Source organism: Aythya fuligula, chromosome Z (genome assembly GCF_009819795.1).
Source record: "Aythya fuligula isolate bAytFul2 chromosome Z, bAytFul2.pri, whole genome shotgun sequence".
NCBI lineage: Eukaryota > Metazoa > Chordata > Aves > Anseriformes > Anatidae > Aythya > Aythya fuligula.
The window spans coordinates 83,674,580-83,696,749 of NC_045593.1; the positions used below are offsets into that span (position 1 = coordinate 83,674,580).

General features: G+C 34.7%; 1 protein-coding gene across 1 annotated transcript in view; it reads left to right on the top strand.

Annotated features, from left to right (window-relative positions):
• SLF1 (SMC5-SMC6 complex localization factor 1) overlaps positions 1-22,170 on the top strand; it is a 38,343-nt gene that overhangs the window by 7,236 nt on the left and 8,937 nt on the right. The window contains exons 6-13 of the mRNA XM_032206298.1: positions 1,378-1,509; positions 3,513-3,560; positions 7,270-7,428; positions 8,010-8,176; positions 9,552-9,689; positions 10,363-10,528; positions 18,399-18,546; positions 20,593-20,738. Coding sequence (XP_032062189.1) covers positions 1,378-1,509; positions 3,513-3,560; positions 7,270-7,428; positions 8,010-8,176; positions 9,552-9,689; positions 10,363-10,528; positions 18,399-18,546; positions 20,593-20,738 — 1,104 coding nt within the window. The remainder of the gene's footprint in view (positions 1-1,377; positions 1,510-3,512; positions 3,561-7,269; positions 7,429-8,009; positions 8,177-9,551; positions 9,690-10,362; positions 10,529-18,398; positions 18,547-20,592; positions 20,739-22,170) is intronic.

The following is a 22,170-nucleotide window of genomic DNA, read 5'->3' on the forward strand; positions in this document are numbered from 1 at the left end:
ATTATCTGAATATAAGTATTTTTAGAAGCATGTTGAAACTAATGTGCAGAGAGTGGCACTAAAAGTAAAGGCTAGTTAATGCATCAAAGCAGGGCTTGAGTTCACACTCATCTTTGGCTCACCAAAAACTCTTTAGAGCCATTTTCAAGTTACCAAAAGTACTTGATGCATCAATTCCTCTCACAAGCAGACTTGATTTGGGAAAGACTTATTTATTACAAATTAATAACAGAGTAGAATAGTGAGAAACAATAAAATGAAAACCACCTTCGCCCTACTCTGCTCTTCTTCCCATGTTCATCTTCGTTCCCCATTCTTCTGTCTTCTGCTCCTCCAGGAGCAGCATGGGGGTTTTGGCCAGTCCTGACATGTCATCTCTGCTGCTGCTTCTTCCTCACACCTCTCGTAGGAACACTCCTTCATGAGCTGCTCCATTGTCAGCCCTACCCTTTGTTCAAGCCTTCAGGAATGGACTGCTTAACCCGGGGCTCTGTACCTGGAGCACCTCCTGCCCTCCTTCTGCACTGACCTTGAGAGCTGCAGGGCTGCTTCTCACTCATTTCTCACTCTTGCAGCTGCTGCAAATGTCTTTACCATTTCTTAAATATGCTACCTCTGGGGGCTCAGTTGTAGCCAGCAGAGAGCTCCTTTTGAAGTGTCTGAAACTGGCTCTGCTCTAAAATGGGGCAGGTTCTGGTCTGTTTGTACTCGCAGTGGCCACACCTGCAGCTCTTCCACCCCCCACCACCAAAACCTTGACGTGTAAACTCAATGCAGCCTAAAACAAAGATGTTTTAGTCTTAGTCTGTGCAGATAAAAAAAAAAAAAAGCACAACTTCTAAATTTTAAATTACTAGCTTAGTGCACCCTTAAAGGCAAGAACTGAAAGGATTTCACTGTAGCGGCCTTTATGGTCATAGACAAACTGATGAAAACCTGCGTTAAAAAAAACAAACAAACAACAAAACACCTCACTACATTTTCAACTAATTGAAAAGATGTGGGCTTTATTTTTGTTTCTGAAAAGTCCAAAAAGAGAATCTGTTATGTCTTAACACAGCTCTTGTTTCAACAACAGAGATTGGGACAGAGTTACAAGTCAATTAGGAAAATAACTGGGAAAACTTATATTGGTAGTTCTCGTGCTATAGCTGCCTGCAACTTCAGTGTTCTATTTCCACAGATGTTTATTTGCCACATGCTGTAGACTCTTGAAAAATTGAATAAACATGCATATACACACATGTATTTACAATAAAATGTATGGAAAGTCTTAAGGACATAAAAGGTGTTTTACAACATTAGCTTAGAGCACTATAAGTGGAAACATAATGTGTTTTTTTGTTTGTTTGTTGTTTTTTTTTTTTCTCTGCACAGAAGGAAATAAAAAATACAGAAGTTACCCAAATGAACTATTTCCTGCCTGCACAAGAAACTGACCAAAATGAGTCGAATGCGAAGCTTGTCGAACTGAAAAATGCTGTGATAAAACACATGTATTTTGTAGAGGTAAGTAACAGCTAAGGCTTTCTCAGCATAAAATGTAAAATATATATAATTAAATGTAACTTCTATTATGGATGCTGAATCTGCTTAACTAGATATTTTAACTTCTTCTGTAGTAGTAGTGGTAACTTTTTAGCCTGCGATGTTTAATAATCTTATGTTTACTACATCTGCCACTAGCCAGAATACAACTTAGTAGTGGTAATTGATAGTCATAAGTGTATGAAAGACACAGTAGGCTGTTTGAAATCTTGGTGTAATATGTGACATCAGTAAAAGCTAATATTGTTCAACACAGTGTCACATCGCGTTACAATCGTTCTTTGACTTCCCTGTTATCTAGCTACATTACACTAACACATTTTTAAAACTAGCCATATCCTAGAACAAGCAAAAATTTTGTTGATTGATGTGGGTTATTTTTTGTTACAAATAAAAGCTAGAGCAAGAAGGATTTCTTGGTTTTAATGCTGTCACATATCCTGATGAACTTGGTATATTTTTAATTAAAAACAGCATTTAATTTCTAGAAAAAGCAAGTAATTACAGTGTGTATTATCGCTGTAAGTTACACTGATGCAGGTGATACTGTGTAAGTATTCTTGTAGTAGCTTACATAAAACACTCTTGATTCTGCAACTGCAAATTGAGGTCCACTGTATGTATCAATATTAGCTCCTACTAACAAAACAGTTCAACAATTCAAATGCTCAATGTACAAAATGTTTAAACTCAAGACTGGCGATTTGAAGACTAATGTTGCTTAAACACATACACCGTCAAATACTCCCATCAGTGACATTTTAACAAGACCATAACCTCCAGACCTTTAAAAAATAAATCTATCTTTAACTTCTCATGCATAGGACTATTGCAGGCTAACCATAGTAGGCAGCTGATCCCCACACAGCTCCCTTCCTCCCCACAGCTGGACTGGGGAGAGAATCAGAGGCAAGAAAACCAGTGGGTTAAGATAAAAAACAAAACAAAAACAAAAACAAAACAAAACAAACAAACAAACAAAAAAAACCTGTTTAATATGTAAGGCGAAAGCTGTGGGCACAAGCAAAGCAAAATAAGCTCCCATGAGCCTGCGGATGCTCAGCCATTTCCAGACGAGCAGGGCTCATCATGCCTAACGGGTACTTGGGCAGACAAATGCCATGATTATCAGAATCATTTCCCCCAGCTTTTCCTGCTGAGCAGAATGTTGTATGGTATGGACCATCGCTGGGGTCAGCTGTCCTGGCTGCGTCCTCCTAGCCTGCGGAACTGGCCTTGACAAATAAGCCAGCACTGCTTAGCAAGAGCTAAAGCTTTGGTGTGAGCACTGTTTGTGGGTAGCAGTGTTTTGGTCACAAATCCATCATAGCACACCATGAGCTACTCTGAAGGGACTTTTCCCAGTTCCCAGCCAAAGCCAGAGTAACTATATAACAGTAGCACTTTTTATTGGATTATCTTTCCCTCAAACTACTATGAGCGATAGAGTAATTGTAATCCTGAGGACTTTTTCTGATAAAATATATTATTAAGCTCATAACACTAGGTAACCAAATGTAATAGTAATACATTTTTGCACCTACTATCATCACATTACAAGCAACTTGCAAGGAGTATCCAGAGTTTGCATTTTGCCATAGAAAACCCGAAAGCACTAATACATTTTAATGGTTAAGTGGATCAAATCTAATCAAACTGTCATTACGTAACAACTGCATGAAAAAGAAGCAGAAAATAACAGGAAAACTGAGGAGGAAAAAATAATATTAGTTTCCTCTCAGGTCATTAATCCCTTATTTCCTAATTTTGCCCTCTAAATATTAAAAAGAACTACAAATAGGTTGCTATGCTTATTGTTATGTTTTTACTGTGTTAAAAAAAAATAAATTAATACAGTATTTATAGACCGTTGTTTATTGGTATCCAGTGTACAGGTTGACCTTTTTTTTTCCTTTTTTCCTTTTTTTTTCCTTTTCCTTTTTTTTTTTTTTTTTTTTTTTTAGTCCGCTAAACATAAATCTGCTCATAAAGACCAGTTGAATAATCCAAAGGTAAGGATTCTTTTAAGGCTCATGTTCCATTTATGGATTTTTTTTAATGCAGTCAAGTAAATATACTTTTATTGTCAAATTAGCTATTGGATAAATATTTTAAAATACTTACATTATCCAAAAGTCTAATAAAATTATTGAAAAGTTAAAAAACATCATTCAGGTACCAGTGAATTTATTCATTGTTATGATGCTTCCAGTACCACCCTCTTATTATGAAGAAACCCTTTAATACTGCTGGCTAAGAGAGCACTATCTGTTAATAACCTAAGAAAAGAAGAGATGCCATAGCATGATTTAGTGTCACAAACTACTCAAATTATGTATTTTTGAAATATTAAAGTATAAAAGATATATTCTGCTTTTTGCAGCTCTCATGTTTTTGCTAGTAGAGACAGACTTCAGCTAAAGATTGTCTCACCATAGAAAGAAGCAGTACTTCAGCATAAGCTTTAAGCATCATCATGCATGCTTCAGAGTGTACCAAAGTATGGATTACAAGTAGGATAAATCATACTTTCCAGTCCTATTCTCATAACTACTTTGACTTTTATTTTTCTTTGTTACTATTTAGTTGTCATGTTTCTTCCCATTAAGACAAATGCATGCCATAAATCAGGTACAGGTCAGCACCAATTAAGTCTTTGTTGTAAAGTCTCTTAAGTAAAAAATACTTCAAAATTTTTCCATTTTCTATATAACACTAAGAATAAATTATTTAAATATGTTTGTTGAAATGTTACATCTCAGTAATTAAAAAGCATTTTACATATTAGCTATGAGCTATTGTACTTTATATGATAACTTTTATTATTTAAAATATTAAAATGGGAAACTTAAAGCATATGTGTTACCTTTGTGTATTTCTTCCGTGCCTGAAGACTCATTTTCGTGAACCATACTAAGTAAATAGTTGCTTGGTGTGTAATTGAGGTCCCAGTCTTCACAGAATCATCTTTTTATCTGTTTCCTTTGTATTGATATAATAGGGAAAGAGAAAAATATTTTTAAACATAAGCACCAAAATGCCTTTGTCATTGTCCTACACTGTAATAGTCATGTTTTGGTTAGTGAGTTTATGGGGAAACAAAACTTTAGGTTTCTTAACACTTTTGAAAACAAATTGTTATTTGGTACTCTTAATAATGATAGAACTTTAAATTTGGAATTTTTGAACCCAATTCTAATTATTTTCTGTAATATAACCTGACACCATCTTTTATTGCTTTGTGGAGTATCTGTTGTTAGCCTTAGCATTTGATATGTTTCTTCTAAAGGCAGTGTATTTGTGGCTGTTAAACACAGCTCCAAAATAGCTCCAATAAGTATTTCTATTAGTCTAGAGGAAGTAAAATTAAATCTACAAACTAAATTATCAGATCAGAACTGTGTACTGTATTCAGTCATCTCAGTTTGCTTTTGCTGGTTCTATCAATCATCTTCCCTGTTATTATTTTATATTGTCTTTTCTGCATTTTGTTACATAAAACACAACTTCTTTTCTATGGACCTTCATTTTCATTTGTTTCTGCTCAAAATTTTAATGCTTCTCCTAGCAGTGCTTCATAGAAACTGGCATTTTCCTCATCAGCCAGAATGCCAGCCAGCACAGTTTTGTACACAGCTTATTGAAGGCCCTCATTACAAAAGGTGTCTCTGGATTCTGCAGAAAGTCCACTATATTGGTTTTCTGTCATCCTTCCTTATCCCTTCCAAAAAAGATGAAAACCTGTTCTCCTCTTCCTTCCTGCCCTGAAAGTAATGCAAAAGGCCTCTCACAGTCTCCCAAAACTGTTTTTTTGTTGTTGTTCAGTGTACTTTTTAAATAATGCATGGACGATGACTGTTTCGCCTAGTACCAGAATTTTTAAGAAACAAAAGTTCCTGTCACAATATAGATAGATGTGCTGGTACGATCACCAGATGAGGGCCAGTAGTGACATGCTTGTCCCTGCACAATATATTATCATCTTCACATGTTTTAAGTCTAGAAAACAGAGTTGTTCTTCGACTGCCATTAAAACAGTTTAGGATTGCTCCTTAGATGTACTGTTTGCATATAATTAGCATTACAAAAGTATGAATGCAACTATTATTTCCAAAGGAAATAAAGTGAACGTTTTAATAGTGCATATATGAATGAGAAAATTGAAATAAATGTGAGTTGCAAATGCCAGATGCACAAAGATTTGATTAAAAGAAAATTGTCTAGGTGAACATCTTTATTTATTGTTAATATAGCAATGGCATGCCTTAGGGATCTCAGAAATGTAACATTTGCTGAGAAACTAAATGCTGCTAAGATGGAGCTCAGTCACTTAGACCTTAGCTGTGATTTAACAATGATTATCATTTCTTTCAGAAGTTTTTGTTGTTGTTTTCAGGTTTGATCTGAGGTCTTAATGTTTTTGTTTCTTCCCAAAACATTTATTGGAAATTCTCACTGATAGCAGTATACTCCATGACCTCAAACCACAATAGGACTTGAAGACTGTGTTAATTTTAGTTTAAATTTATTTTTAAACAATTGATAGAATGTCTCATGTTGCTTTGCCTACTATGCATTAGGAGCCAAGTTTCTTGGCAGAGTTGGTAGTCTACCAGGTGTTAAGGGACTAAAGCAATAAGAAATCTGCATAATTGTTTAACTTCTATCAGCTCAGTGTTCTACTCTTCTTGACTCTGCTTCTGTCAGTTGTGGCTCCCTATCCCAGTTTCCTTGAGTTTACCAGAATCTCAGGCTATACAGTGAAACAAAATAGCTGGGTTTCAAAACAGAAGCTAACAGCAGTATGGTTGCAACTGGCTTATGCATCTTAGCTTTGTGTTGGACTAGAGGAAAGACGTAAATAAATAGCAGTGTGGCTGAGATCTTCAATATCCCCTCTTTGATATTGGTAGTCAGAGGAAATAAAGTTTTTGAAAGCTGAGAGTACAGACGATAACAGGGAAATTACAGGGCAGATACAGCATTCCAGGAAAGCCATTATAGATTCTTCCAGGCCCTCTGAAAGCTTGCAAAATTAAGTGTTTCACTGTCATGAGTGGCACAGAATAAGAAGGAAGCCTTGTGCCATTAAGAAGATCTTCAGAGCTTTGAAGTCCACTGGGATCAATACCTGTACTATCTGTAGCATTAGCTGCTGCTTTGACATGTCATGGTAATAGGAGCAGCACTAGGGAGATAAAACTGTTACATGGTTTGTAGCTTTATAAAGTTTATAAATGATGTATTTTATGATTTTACATTTTTGTTCAATTTTTGTTAGCTGTTTGCTGATACTGATTATCTTACTGCTCCAGTCATATGTTGTAGGATGTACTCTGCACGTTTAGAAGCATTAACACTTATTCTTGTGCATACCTTTTCAGAATAAATTATAGACAAGCTAAGGAGTGTGTGAATTGTAATTTGTTTTTTAAAAAGGTAAATGCATTCAGATGGTCCTAGGAGGTAGGCACACTCTGTAAGGCACTTTCTTGTTAATGAAAGCCGTAAGCAGTAAGGTGAAGGTATTTCCATTCTAGATGGCAGCAGCTCACTGGATCAGGCAATAAATAACCTTTCTGTTGTAATTTATAATGTTCTTCCATTTTATTATATTACTAACATTTTACTTAGAGATTTCGTGTTAGTTCTTGTTCTGTCTTGGGTTTGTAAGTTAGTTCATAAGCTGCTCTTTTACTTATGAAGATATCTCATTTCTAGCTTAAAAATACCACCCTGTCTGGAGCTGCTTGGCGCATATTTGAAGGATTAATTGAAGAGCATTTATTACCTGATGTAATCTCAGAAGTTGCAGCTGTTCAGAAGTACTCTCTACCTCCTGTGCATTTTTTTCATTCTCTTCTAGAACATGTCCTGTTGGTAAGAGCTGAAGGCTAAAGTATTAGAAAAGACTATAGTGTTATAAGTATTAAAGCAAGAAATACTATCTTTTCTTCTGACAGTATGCTTACAGTTTTAAGTGATGCATTAACACTTCACATTCATCAGTGTCTTAGGATTACTGCGATCTGAAAAGGAAATAATACTTTTTTAAATATTATTATTAATTTACAAAAACTATGAATGTGGGAGTCTAAATATTGTGAAAGAACCAACCTAGAGTTTTTTCATTGCTTGTAGAAACAGCCCTTGTGCAACAAGTTAGGTTGTTTTTGTTTTTGTTTTTTAACTTTGTAGGCAACAGGTAGAAAGCTCAATAGAAAAGGTTTGTTCTAAGCAGTGATTTATTCAACTGGAATACCACACTAGAGCAATTGTTTTTAATTGTTTTTTTGTTTGTTTGTAAGTTGTTTTGTTTTGTTTTGTTTTCTGCTTCTATTTATGCATTAAATAGCTTGTTAATTCACTGATGTAACTTTAATTTTCATTTTGGTCATGCGAGAATCATGTTGTATACTTGGCCAGTTTATAGCTAATAGTTTTTTCTTATTTTGTTACAGGGAAATACTGATGCAGTTTTTCTTGCTAAATTTCGTCATGTTTTGTACGTTGTTCTCCAACGTGATCCTCCTTGGAAATCCCCATCTACATTAAGATATTATTTGGATTTTCTTCAGTGTCCTATCTGTAAGAATGGCACGTGGTCATTTGTAGAGATGCTTGTAAGGTAAAAAAATAAAAATAAAAAATAAAAATAATGTTGTATTAGATGCAATAGTTCTTCCAGATAAAAAGTTACCCCAAACCTGGGGAGGGAGAAGGAGGCTTGTAATGCTGTTATACTGAAGTCACATCTTCACCAGAACAGGTTAACTGTATGTGAATGTCTAGAATTGTAACTGAGATTTGGACTTCTGCTATGTTTCAGTATCTGTTAGGTCACAGGTAGAAGTGTATCTTGGAACAGAAAGACGTGTTTGTTCTCCTTTTTTGAAGAATGATTTCTGGTTTTAAACTTTTCAAAATTGCGATTATGTATTATTGCTGTTCTGGTGTATATGTATATATGTACATACACCAATATATCTGCAGTTATGAGGCAAAGCCCAGTCTTATCTTGGCAAGCATGAAGCTTCATGTTCTATTTTGATTTTAATCATAAACTTCCTATACAGGTACAAATACAGGGCTTAGTTTATATAGCTGTTTGGCAAGTTTGTTGATGCTTTAGCTTAGGAACTCATTCTTTGTAACTTACATCAACATAAATTAATTCTTCACGCAGCTGGAACAAAACCAGCACTTCTTATTACTGTCATAAAATCGTAAGTAATATTTAAATAGTTTGGTACAACTGTGATTAGAAGCGTGTAAATGTAGACCGTGGTAACTATGTGCTTCAAGGCCATTGAATCGCTGTATTGGAATCACCATACTTGGACATGTAACAATTTTGATTAGGAACATGTCATTGTGCCATTTTAATGGAAGAGAATTTAAATATGAGAAAATATTTTACATATTTTATCCTTTCTTACCTTTTGGCAGTCTCTGGATACCCAGCAGTTGTATATCTGTTATTCTTTTTTGTGTGTACGTGCATGTTCTTTCTAATAGTCAAAATTCTAGCAAGTAAAATTTTGCACACATTACTTCAAAATTATCTCTATCATGTCAGTCAAGCACTACATTTGATCAAAAACTGTATTCCTGTCAAATAACTTTGTGAACTGTTTCTGAACTGTTTATAGGATGGATGTTAAGTCTATGAAATACTGCAAGACTGACACATAATTAAAGGATTTACAAGAAGTTCTGTTAAAATCAGTAAATCAGTGGGACAGAAAAATACAGAGAATGTGGTTAAATTATTTAGTTTGTGCAATTTTCATCTACAAAACAAGGCCCCAGTTACAAATCTTTTAAGTTTTTGGAGAAAATGTGGCTTTAAAACCAGAAAGTTTGGCTTTAAAATGATAAATGTTGCTGGGGAGCAAAGCATTTCCTCGTCAAAATTGTCCAGAGTCAAAGTTGCCTTCTTTGCCAATAAATCAGACTATCAGTTCTGTCATACAAATGGATTTTTGGTGTTTATTTTTCAGGTCTTGCCTTTATTGCAAAATCATTTGTCATGCAGCCCCAGATTCAGGAAAAGCAGATGAACAGAGAATAGTTCACAAAACATTATTGAAGTTTTTCTTTGATTTAGTAAAAGCTGAAGTAGAGTTTCTGACAAAAAGGTGGGTTTTACAGGATAACACTTTTATTACTTTTTCACAATTTAATGTGGATTTTTGTATCTACAGCAGGATGTAACCTGATTTTTTGTATGTCTGTGATAATATTCTGTTTCACAGAGATGATATTAGTTAACATTTTTTTATATTTCTCAGTTCTCAGTTTATTTATTGTAATTGGCATTGTTTTTTCCTAGTTGTGCTTTAAGACCACTAACTTTTCACAGCTTTATTATTTCACTATATTACAAGTTTCAGTAAGCATTGAATTTTGCCCGTAAAGCTACATTTTTAGCTTTGCAATGTTTCCATATCTATTCCATAAGTTAGACAAGCAGTATTTTGAACATACTGATTTAAAAAAAAAAAATCAATTAAATGTTACCTTTCACTAGGGAGATAATTATCTTTCCTTAGTTTATGAAATATAAAAAAAGTCTTGGTTTTGCTCTGGCAGCCTTTATATATTAGCACAGTATTAGAATTCCTTCAGTCTGACTGTAATAGTCATCATTATTTTACTTATTATTCATCAGAAATTGTGTCTGATCTTTCCATACTTAAAAATTGCCAAACCTTTGTATGTTTTGACAGAAGATAAGGTTTCTGTCTAGTAACTATAGTAATCAAAGTGGCATAAAGAATTTATTTTTTTTCACTTGCTTCTTTTTTTCAGTTTGGTTGAAGAGACCAATTCACAGCACCAGCAAGTAATGCCACAGACGGTTCTTCTGAAAACCTTTTGGCTGGGAAGCGAAACCTCAGTGCTTTTCACCAAACACATAAATATTCTAGCAGATTGGGTCATACTTTCCCATAGAGAATTGAACAGAACGAATGATGTGAGTATGAATTTTATGCTTTAAAATAATGAAGACTGACATATTTTTTAAAAGACATTTCTTTGTTCATTCCTTTGTGAGGAATTATATGTAAGTATCACAGCTGCTTGTTATATCTGCCTTTTGTTGTGAAGCATGCTGGTTTTTGCTCCACTAAAGGAAATGAATTGATCCATAAGATTCTCATATTGATCTGTAGAGAAGAAACGAGTCATGAGTAGCTTGTTGGCTACATTCAGATGTTCATATGCCCTTACCAGCAGGTATTACTGTAGTCATTAGGGACACAAGCTTAACACATCCTGTCAAACAATAAGGTGTAACAAAAGAGATGATTATCTTCTTTTACAGTGATTGTATTCAGGCAGCATTGGAAGGAGAGAGCTAAGAAAACATTTTTTTATTGTTTTCTATATAGATAAACATTATTTTGTTTTATTAAATGCCCCAATTTCTTCCCAAGTCCTTTAGTTTCATTTGGTATCTTCCCTAGATCTTTTCATAAAAATGGAATTGAAGGCAACTTAATTGCTGTTCTGTGACCTGCTGACCAGCAGGACATTGACCTGAAAGATACTGAGTGTCCTCTATACCACCTCTTTCTTTTCAGAAGCTAGAGGCCTTGTAAAACATCTTTGACTTCTTGATTCTCACATAAAATACAAACTTACTGCTGTCTCTGCGTTCTCTTTTAAATTATTGTGAAAGCACAGAATAAATAGGTACTTCATTCACTTTTTCATTACAATAACAGAACAACAATAGAAAATCAAGTATTCCAGAGAAAAAAGCACTTGCAATATAATAGCTACTAGTTCTTCATTATGTTAAGAAAGCAGAAGGATTAAACATAATGAGAGTTTCACTCATCTTACCTAGCCAGACCTCCTACCTTTTTTGAGGACTATCAAAGACAGATATTCTGAAACAGTGCTGCCTTTTATCCGTGGTCAAGATATTTAAAAAGTGCCTAAAATTAGGCTTCTATACCCATATTTATATTTAAACAACCTACCTTTTCAAAGGTCCTGAGCACCAAGCAGGCTCACATTCAGTTGATTTCATTCTGATTCTTTGGAAAATGAGATTGCTTTCATATGTTTCCTGGTGTTGAGTGTGCAGTTTAAGTGTAGACATATTTTTTTTTTTCCTACTATGCCTTCTTTTGACAGTTCCTGTACTGTAAGCCATACCTGTATCATAAAATGCTCTTTGCATAAGCAGAATGATCACTTGTGGCAGAGTGTAGTACATGTATGAAAAATAAAGGAGGACTAAAACACAACATAAAAGGTAGACCTACCTCTTGTTTAGATTTATTTTTTTCATAGTTTTGTATATGTTTAAATACAATAGAAAATATATGTATATAAGAATTGCCCTTTCAGCACAAAGCCAAAGTGCCTATTGTGTTTACATTTGATTTTATGCACTAGAATTATTGTGCAATGTCCGTGCAGATTTCTAGCCTTAAAAAGCAACATCTATATTCTGTTGCCTGATAATATCTGTAGTGTTGTATGTTCTGTCCTACTGCCCTATCCTTTAGCTTCATATTTTTATAATGTGTTTTTTTCCTTTTGCATTTTTTGGCAAAAATAATCTCTAGAACAAAATATTGTATTTTTACATACAAAACTCATCATTATTGCTTTCTGCACACTCAGTTTTGTTTAGAACTTGAAATAATGATTTTTCTTATATTCAGAGACTCCCTTTAGAATTCCATGACATAGCTGAAAAGGTCAAAGGAGCCAAAAGAGCGGATCCTCCCCAGCTATGCAGACAGAACTGTTTTCTTTTCTTTTTCTTCTTTTTTTTTTTTTTTAATTATTCTAGAGATGCATACATAAAAACATATGCCATTAAATAGAGCATATTGGGTGCAATTTTTCCCCCGTCTATGTTTAAGGGTATGATTCATTGTTAGCAGTTTTATTTTTCAAAAACTGCTTACTTAAGAGGCAGCACATTGTCAATATACATGTAAGGCCACTCAGAAACCAAAATGAAAGGAATGGCTCAGGCAATCTTTCCATCCATACAGGCAGAGAAAATTAAGTGTGGTTTTTTTTTTTTTTTTTTTTTTTTTTTGGCACAGTGTAAGGGAGTGACCATGTCTGCCTGCTTACATAAAGGTATGAGATCATGGAAAGACACAAACATGCCAATTGTGATACAGTAATTTTTGTGAAAAAAAAAAATGAAATAGCAATTCCATGCAATTGTTCTGTGAAAATATCTGTGAATAAAAGCAGAGAAATAATTTGATGAAATTCTTTTTGAGACATATCAAACAGATTCATTTCTAAGCAGTAAAAGTGATTTTTAAAATTTTTTTTAAGCTATTCAGAATTTGGTGAGAAGCTTCTCTTTTTATGTGATTCAAAGGGATTGCTGATTTGTTGCAATAGAGGAGAGGGGAAATATCTGTATATATTCCCTGTCATCTAGGTGGTTTTTTTTGTTGTTGTTGTTTTTTCAAAAAAATACTTAATACATGTATGTAAACATATATAGGTACACATGAGTATGTAAAAAGAGCAAGCCGGAAACAGATGTAGCATCTGAAGTGAGAACCTCCAGGCTGAAATTCTGCATGAGAGTTGCTGGTTTTCTTGGAGTAAATGCTCTGAAGTTGTTTCACTTTTCAGGCCCATTGTAACCTGTATCAGGAACAAAGAGAAAGAATGAAGGGCTACAAAGACTATGGTTACATATGTGGGTGACTGTCGTTTTGTGTACAGGTACAAGTACTTTCTTGTGTTGGAATTTACTTTATCTTAAAAGTACTATAATAAAATTAGTGACAGGAAATCGAATGCCCTCACTCATCACTGTGTTAATCTACTGGGACATCCTGGTGGAAGAAAAGTATTCTTGTAGTTTAAAATGCACTGCCAAAGAACACAGATTTTTTTTTTTTTTTCCATCTCTTCATCTCTGGAATCAATACTGAATATATGGCTAAAATCATAGAATCATGGGAATCATTCTGTGTGTGTCATAGTTCAAAAGTAAATAGGATTGATGCAGAAACTCACAAGGTTCCTTGAAACAGAGCTGTTAAATTAACTTTAAAATTTACAAAGGAACAAACATGTATTATTTGTAAAACTGAGTAGCCATTCGGTTAGGGCATCTTTTCATGATGATACTGCCTCACTAAGAGAACCAGAACACTTGTCATCTCTGCTGCTGCTTTTTTTTTTTTCTTTCTTTCTTTCTTTAAGGCCCTAATACAGTCTGACAAAGGAGTGTAAAAGGGATTCATTCCAATTTTTATTTGCATTGTCTTTCATATTTGTAGTGTGCTTTCTTCCATGTTTCCAGTATCACTACAGTATGGTATAAATTTGTAGAATCGAATGTCTTTCTGTCACTCCCCAAAACTTTCTTTGAAGTATGTTTTAGACAGTTTTCAGAGTACTGTATAACCCTGAAAACATTATACCTTATAGAAAAGAACTCTAAAAAGCATCTCTAAAATAACTCTCTAATTCAAAGTAAGAAAGTTAAAATGAATTTTCCTGTGACTTAAAAGCTTTCCAATGAGAACTTTTATGAATACTAAAAGTTCTATCACTGGAGGACTGTACTTGACTCAGGAAAGCATTAAATGAAACAGCAATGAAGGAACTGGGTTTGCTAAGCTAACAGTCACCCATTGTCCTTTATATGCTAACACACTCAACAGCCTTTGTTCACTAAAGTGCTTTTTCTCACAGAAATAGCATTGATTCTCAACTCTAGCAACCAGTAAGAGAGTTTTGAAAAAAAATAATACTTAATTGGATCTTATTTAACTAGCTAAGCATGTTGTAGTGGGTTGACCTCAGCTGGCAGGTAAGCCCCCACTCAGCCACTCACACAGTCCCCCCTTAGCAGGATGGGAGAGAGAATTGGAAGACCAAGAGCAATAAAACTTGTGAGTAGGGATGAAGACAGTTTAGTAAGTGAAGCTAAGCTGTGCACACAACCAAAGGGATGTAAGTTCATTCGCTATTTCTCATTGTTAGGCAGATGTTCAGCGGCTTCCTCGAAAGCAGGATTTTGGCACACATAGTGGTTACTTGGCAAGACAAATGCCACAGCTCCAAATGTCCCCCTTCCTCCTTCTTCGCCCTCCTCAGCTTTTTTTGTTGAGGACAACATTTGGGCTATTGCTTTGGTCATCTGGGGTCAGCTGTCCTGGCTGCATTTTCCCCCAGCCTTTTGTGCACCTCCAGCAAGTAGGCATCAAAACGTTCACATTTTCCAATTAGCAACCCCAGACTACTTGCAAGTTCAGTAACTTACAAGTTCCATCAGTGTTCAGCAACCCATTGGTGTGTCGTTAGCACTGGTTTAGGAACAAGTTCAAAGCGTAGCACCATACAGGCTTCAGTGAATAAAATGAAAAATCTTTGCCAACTAGACCCACTTTAGCATTGTAAGTAATACTGCAGTCCTTTAAGAATCTTTTCAATGTGACTTGAAGTACTACATTTGGCAGTAGTACATTATTTGCAGGAATTTTAAAAATACACATTTGCGGAGAAAAGAGACACACTTGAATAGTTTCTTAATGTACCTACAAAAATCACGTCCTCGCTCGCTATTTATAAAGAAACAAAACTAAGTCAGGTTCAAGTCTGGTTAGAGGTTGAAGAATAATTGATAGGGCCACAATCAGTGGTTTCTGAATATTCTCAATTTTTATTGATTGAAGGCTTGTGTTCCAGTGACCAATAGCCACATAATTTATCTAAATGATTGTGTAAACAAAGACCTCTCATTTAGAAGTATTTTTACATAATGCAAAATTGCCTTTGGTAATAGCATAGGAACTTATGTCATTTGTATGGGTAAGCTGTTATTTCATATTCAGGAATAAGGGTTTTCATATAATGTTCTTAATATTGTTTTTGTATGTGAACAAAAAATCAGCGGGCTCCTGTGAATTTACTTTGTTACTGATTTGCATACAGAGATCACTTAGCTTTGTAAGAATTATGCTTATATTCTAAAAATATTGCTGCTGAAGCTTTTTTATTTTTTTCCCTTTATGTTAGGTTGGTCATTAAAAATATCAACTAAATTACAGGAAAATTGCAGCTTTAAACCAGCACTAGAGTTGTAAAGCTGTAAAAGACTTTTCTTTAGGATTTAGAGGATGTAGTCTCATGAGTTTGAAAGCAGGAGCTATTTATTTGCACAACGATGCTTTGGCATACAAGGTAGCATTCCCATGTCAGTTGGAAATGCTAGCTTCTTTTTCCTTTTTAATATTGTACGCATATGTTTTCATGACTATGTTTGTATTTTTCTGTGGTTGAAAATGAAAATATTGTTAATAAGTTAATATTTCAATATTTTTAAAACAGATTATGCTTTAAGTAAATTAGAGCATTTTCTCCTCATTTGTAACATTGAACCACTTATTTCATGATAAGAATGCTCTTGGTTTGTACTGTTACCAGAATGCCAACTAAGCCTCTACCAGTTGGCGTTACCTGAGTTGTGTTTCTCAGAGTGCAGATATACTAAACTAGCACAGGTAGCTGCAGCTAATGTACCACCAGCCAGCTTTACTTTTGCAACTGTATATCTGGCTTTGTGGAACATCATTTATTCATTTATATTTGGAGTATTAACACTCATTATTTCCATTTCCTGTCCTGTCCTATCCATCTTGTGTCTCCCAACCTCCCCACAAATTGTCACAGCTGAAGTAATACAACCTTGTGGTTTAGAAACAAGAATAAATAATGTGAGTACTTGCGCTTTACATCTGCATTTACCTCAGTCTACATCTGTATGTCCTTGATCCCGTCACTTACTTCTGTTAAAAATCAGCTTACTTAATGCATTTCTGTAATTTATTTATTTTTTTAACAGCTATTGACAGGATTAAAGTATTCACCCAGTATTTGGCTTTGAGATCCAGTGACGAGGAGGTGTGCATAACTAAGAAAATTCAAACAGATTTGTAATGCTTTGAATTAGTTCTTCAATTTTTACTCCTGAATTCTGGGAAGATACAGTGTAATATATGTTGAAAATATTTAAATATTGGCAGAAAAAAAGATCACGTTGACCTGCCATACCAGTGTTCCCATTTTTTTTCCATATGAGATCTCACATTTAATCTAAAATAATGTATTATGATACAGTAAAGCAAGGGGCAAAACAAATCAAGCAGAGCTGAACAGAAAAAAAGGAATTAGGGCAGGAAGCTATCTCAAAGATCACATTCCTGACAGATTTTGTCTAACCAGATCTTAAAAGCTTTCAGTGACGGAGATTACCTCACCTCCCCACACAATGTTTATTTGTAGTTCTGTTTTTTCCTTTTCTTTTGAATGACAAGAAAGTCTGTTAACTGTATGGGCAGTATGTATGTAGGTTTTCTGCAAATGATTTTGTAGTCTTTTTATAATAAATCTCATCTGTGTCACAGTCTCCATTGTTCTCATATATGTCTGTCTGATTTATTGATGAAGCTCAAACTGCTTTGGTCTTTGGTGCTTTCCAGCTCCTGAGGGAATTGTATTAAATTATTATAAACCAACCCTGAATGTATTTTGTTCTCAAAGGAGCATCAGACAAACCATTGACTGTGGTGCATAGCTGAAAAAAATAAAAGTTCTGTTTCATTTAAGTAACTCTTTAGAGTCTCAAGCTTACCAATAAGTACATATTTGGTTCAATTTCCCTCTTACCCAGAATTGTGTGTTTTGAAGTATGCATTCTTGTTGACCAGAATGCAGTGTATCAGCAGGTGCTGTAGTGCCTCTGCGGTGATTCTCTAGTAGAGCCTTAGGTAGGTTCTACTTAGACTCTGCTGATTTTGTTGAATTAGCTTCAGGTATTCTTACTGTTTTGCATGTATTTTCTCTAATTTTCACATTCAAAACTGATGTGCAAATCTGTGAATTTGCTGTGGTTGCACATGTGGTTGGAGGAATGTCATAATTTGGACTCATTGTACAAAATACTTCTACGTGGCGGATAAAGGTGTTGTGTAGACAGATCTGACTATCCTTTGCACATAGTGACTTGGACACCAGAAACAGTGTGTTACCAAACCTATACTAGTGAGGGGAAGTGCTAGTATGGATGAATACATATTTTAATGTGACAGTAGCTCATGGATGACAAATTGTCTAGCTACACGTCATCTTAATAACTCCTCAAGAACATATGCTTTGCTTTCTTTATCTGTGTATCTTTATTTTTCCTGCAGGTTCAGAGGATAAAAAGCTAATGCTAGTGCCCTTACTTCTGTTCATTCTAAAAATGCAGCTGCTGGTCTTTTTGGAAGTTTGATAGCAGAAGAAAGCTTCCTGATCTCACATACTGCTTAAGTTCTTTTTCTGTGCAGGAGAGTAGCACCTTAAAACCTTACCCACCTTTTGGCACATATGTTAATCACACCGGGTTAGGTTCATGATGGTACCTTTAGGAACTGCAAATCCTAACAGAGCAAGGAGGCTAAGAGCCCTGCAATTGTTAAATAAACACAAGGTTAACTAGCAGAAATGCAATACTTGAAATTTTACAGTTAAACAAAACCTATTTTGAAATTAAATCACTTTGTACATGTAACCTTTGATCATATTTTACATGGTGTTCTAGAAAGTGTGTTTCCAAATAACTTGTAGTTCTCTAATGCCATATCGCAACTGGTGTGGCATTAATGGCATAATTAATTTTGTTGACCTGGCTGCAACAGTTTGTTTTTAATCAGAGAGAGAAACACCAGAGAAGAACTGATATGCCTTTTATCTGAAGATGTTCTTTGGTATTATTACTGGTACATTTTCAGTGTGAATTTACTATACAGTACAGGTCTATAGATACTTCTTTTCTTTTCCTCTCCTTGTAGGCTTTCAGATGTGAAATAGCTTCTCTGTTAAAGGCAATTCTTGGAACTGTAGTGGAGTATTGGATCATCTCAGGTTTACTTATGGACCGAAATGTGTTTTGTCAAATAGCTGAGGATTTAGCACAATACATTGCCATTGCTTGTGACGGTGAGTGTTTTAAATGCTTCTCAGTCTTTTAATCAGATATACCAAAGAAGTCCTAAATTAAAATTCTCAGTTTACATTCAAGTTATGTTTTACCTTCTTTTGCAGCCATGCAGTCTTGTGGTATGATGTGTATGCAGGAAACTGTTTTACTTTGTGTGTGTGCATGTGTGTGTCTGTCTGTCCCAGGCAAAGACCAGATAGAGAGGGCTTTCCTATTAAGATCCTTTTAAATAAATCTCTGTAAGTATTAATGTGAAATCAAGATTAAAGAGTGTGAAGAGGAAATAAAATCTTTGCAATTCTCTTGTCAGTTTAGGAGGAAGTGTAAACAAATCATACTAAACCGTAACTTCAGAGAGGCAATTTGGAAACGTTTGCTCAGACCAATTTTCTGATGAGACCTTTCACTCAACAGACTTGATCTTATTTGTTAAAGGCATTTCAGCAGGAAGTCCACAAGCTACCGTGAAATTTTGGTCCTTACAGACATCAGATAGAAACATTGCAATGTTTCATTCCAAATCCTTAGAGTTAAAGGAAATTAATGGGGTGGGATGGGATTCAACTGCTCCTATGAATATCATATAACTATCGCTCCTCTTCAATTCAATGTACTAGATAAAGAGAAATGTTACGGCTCAGACCATTGTCATTCAGCATCAGCTGTGTTACTGGTTTTTTCAGCAACTGGGGATGAGGAACTCAACTAAACAAAAAAAATTAATCTCAAGAAAAGACTGAACATTGTTAGTTTCATGTTCAAACTTCATTCCCACCATTTTTTTTTCCTTTTGTCATAGAGTCATCAGAAAACTGTACCTCAGCTTTTATACCTCTAAGTATATCCCAGTTTCAATCATATTCAATCATAATTTTCTGTAGAGAAAGGTGTTGGTTAGGCACTTGAGAAGACCTGTAGTGAAAAACAAACAAACAAACAAACAAAAAATCCATGTCTCTAGCCAAATAGTTCGATTCTGGTCTTGGTCTTTCCTATGGAAAGTGAATGATAAGAACCATTGTAACCTGCTTCAGATTTAACAAAAACAACAACAAACAAACCAAAAAAAGTTGGAACCTTGTAGTATGATGTAAATCAGTTGAGCTTTTAGTATCTCCTGTTGCCTCTCCAGAGGATTTCCTTTTTATAATAATTTTTATATGCTTCTTCATCCATTCAGGCCATTCATAGGAATAACAATCATAGTCTGGCTATAAAGAATAAAGATTATTTGACTAATTGGTAATTGCTGGGGCGCTCTTCAGTCCACAGGACTTAAAGTGTGAAAAACCATAACAATTTTTCTGTCAGTCTTGGAGTAGAAGACATCTGTACTTAAATGTTCTTGTTTTGATTGTGTCTATATATCAGTTACTGTGTGTTCATTTCTCAGCAGAGCAGAATACTATCTCTGTTCAGTAAAGACCTTGGCAGACCTTGCTTTCCACCTGTTTCAGGTGCTATTTTGATGAAATTCTGCTGCTAGAATCAAAATGCAAGTATAACCTTAAGAAAAATCATCAATTCCATCTCCTCTAAAAACCAATACAAAACAAACAAACAAAACCCCAAACAAATAAATAAAAACAATGTGGTAGGCCAGAGCTAAGCCTGAAGACAGTTACATCTGAATAGTATTGAAATCTGGTTAAGGTCAATTGTAGAATTTGTAGGTCCCCCTGCATTACTTAATCAGATTTCTTTGTTTGTGTTACATACATATTACCTGAATTGTGTTTGTGTTATGTCACATGAAATTTTAAAGGTGATCACTTGCATAATTTCATCAAATGAATAATTTCATTCTCAAAATCAATCCAGAGCTTTCATAAGGTTGTATTCAGAGCATTTTTTAAAGTGTTTAACATTGTAAGAAGTGGTGCTTTGCCTTTTAAAGTTTGATGATCATTGTCTACAAAGCTGGTCTTGTTATCAGATGATGGATAAAATCTTTTTTAATATGACTATTTTAGCAATTCTAATAGACAATAACTTACAGTAGCTGCAATAGTAGAGCTCTTTTTATTTCCTTTGTTTTTATCCAGATTTTTCAGTACATGATTTACAAACGTTCATTTGTACCATACCATCCCTCTGGCTTCAAATGTTTGTGGCAGAAGCAGTTTTTAAAAAACTGTGTTTACAGAGTAATGTAACTATTTCTACAGAACCTCTTTCTCTTCAGAAAATAGTAAGTAACTCTTACACTCCTTAGTAACCTAGCGTACTTAAGTACTTAACATATAATTAGATTGACTGAAATCTTGGAAAATATCTGTCTTTTGTGGTATAAGGTCTTGGTCATTACATGTATGCTCTTCCACCTGTAGAATGTCTACCGCATTTATATTTCTATCTGTCTGAGAGCAAGGTTGAAAACAACAGTGAAGTTTTTCTTATCAGGGAATTGGTAACACCTCTTCAAGTTAATTAATCTGTTTATATGCAGCTAACATGGAAAGTCAAAAGGAAAGCTTTTTAAAATAATCTTTGATGTGAATACTTTTTTGCAATATTATGTCTGTAATTAAGGAAAATGCAAAATACTGCATGGTTTTCCATGAATATGTTTTCCTTCAGATTTTTGAAGAGGAAACGGTCTGTTATTCTACTGTGTCTAAGCATGTGTAAGATACAAGACTTTACGATTCTGAACCGCAGCATCTTCCTCTGAATTTCTCCTCTCAAAAACTTTCTCCTGCTTGCAAATCTTTTCTTGCCTTCAAATCACAAACTGTGATAGCTGATGAGGAAATGTATAATGAAACTCTCAAGACTACAGTTGCTGTCAGGATACGCATGCATCAGGAAGATCACACAGCAATGACATGACCTAACTTAGAACCACATTTCAGTAACTTCAATGCTAAAGTCTAACCAGAATATGGAATTCATAAGTGTTAAGACTTAAAGTTGACAGGTAGAATTAAAGAAAAACAAAGTCAAACTTAATATTTTTTTCCATATATAAGTTTTCTCAAACTTTGCAGAAGTTTATTGTGAACAGAGATCATTGTTTATTAAAACATTGTGTTTAAAGAGAGCTTGAACAAAAGACTGACAGAATTTCAAAAATAAACCAACTAGATCTAATATTTAACATATGTTGCCAACACATATGTAGCAGCAATCACTATTTTTAGTATTGCCATGACTACTGATCACTCTCTGCAACAACTTTAAAAAATGTTAGTAGAGCCTGAAGTTCATGGGTTTCTATGGCTTTCCTTAGCATTCTTTTTTTCTTGCTCCATACGATAAATACTGACCACGGTCCAATTTTGCTTGCTCTTCTCATACAGCATCTTATCAGTTAGACTCACTTTCCTATGGGTTCAAGTAGTGCTGTCCTACTCTCTGCAAGTAACTGTACAGTGAGTCTGTCCATTGCACGTTGCTTGCAGAATCTTCAGCGATGTGTTATATACTCAAAGCCTTCTTTAATATTCTTTGATCAGGTATAATGACTGTAATCATTCAGTGAGTCCCCTCACTGGACTATGGTTTTGCCAAACTGCAAAACCTTGCACGACTTTCTGAAAAGAGGGTTAGATGTGGGTTGGAAGCTCTATTGCCAAAAATGTGCCAAAATACCTACAATGCTATCCCAATAATGAAAGAAC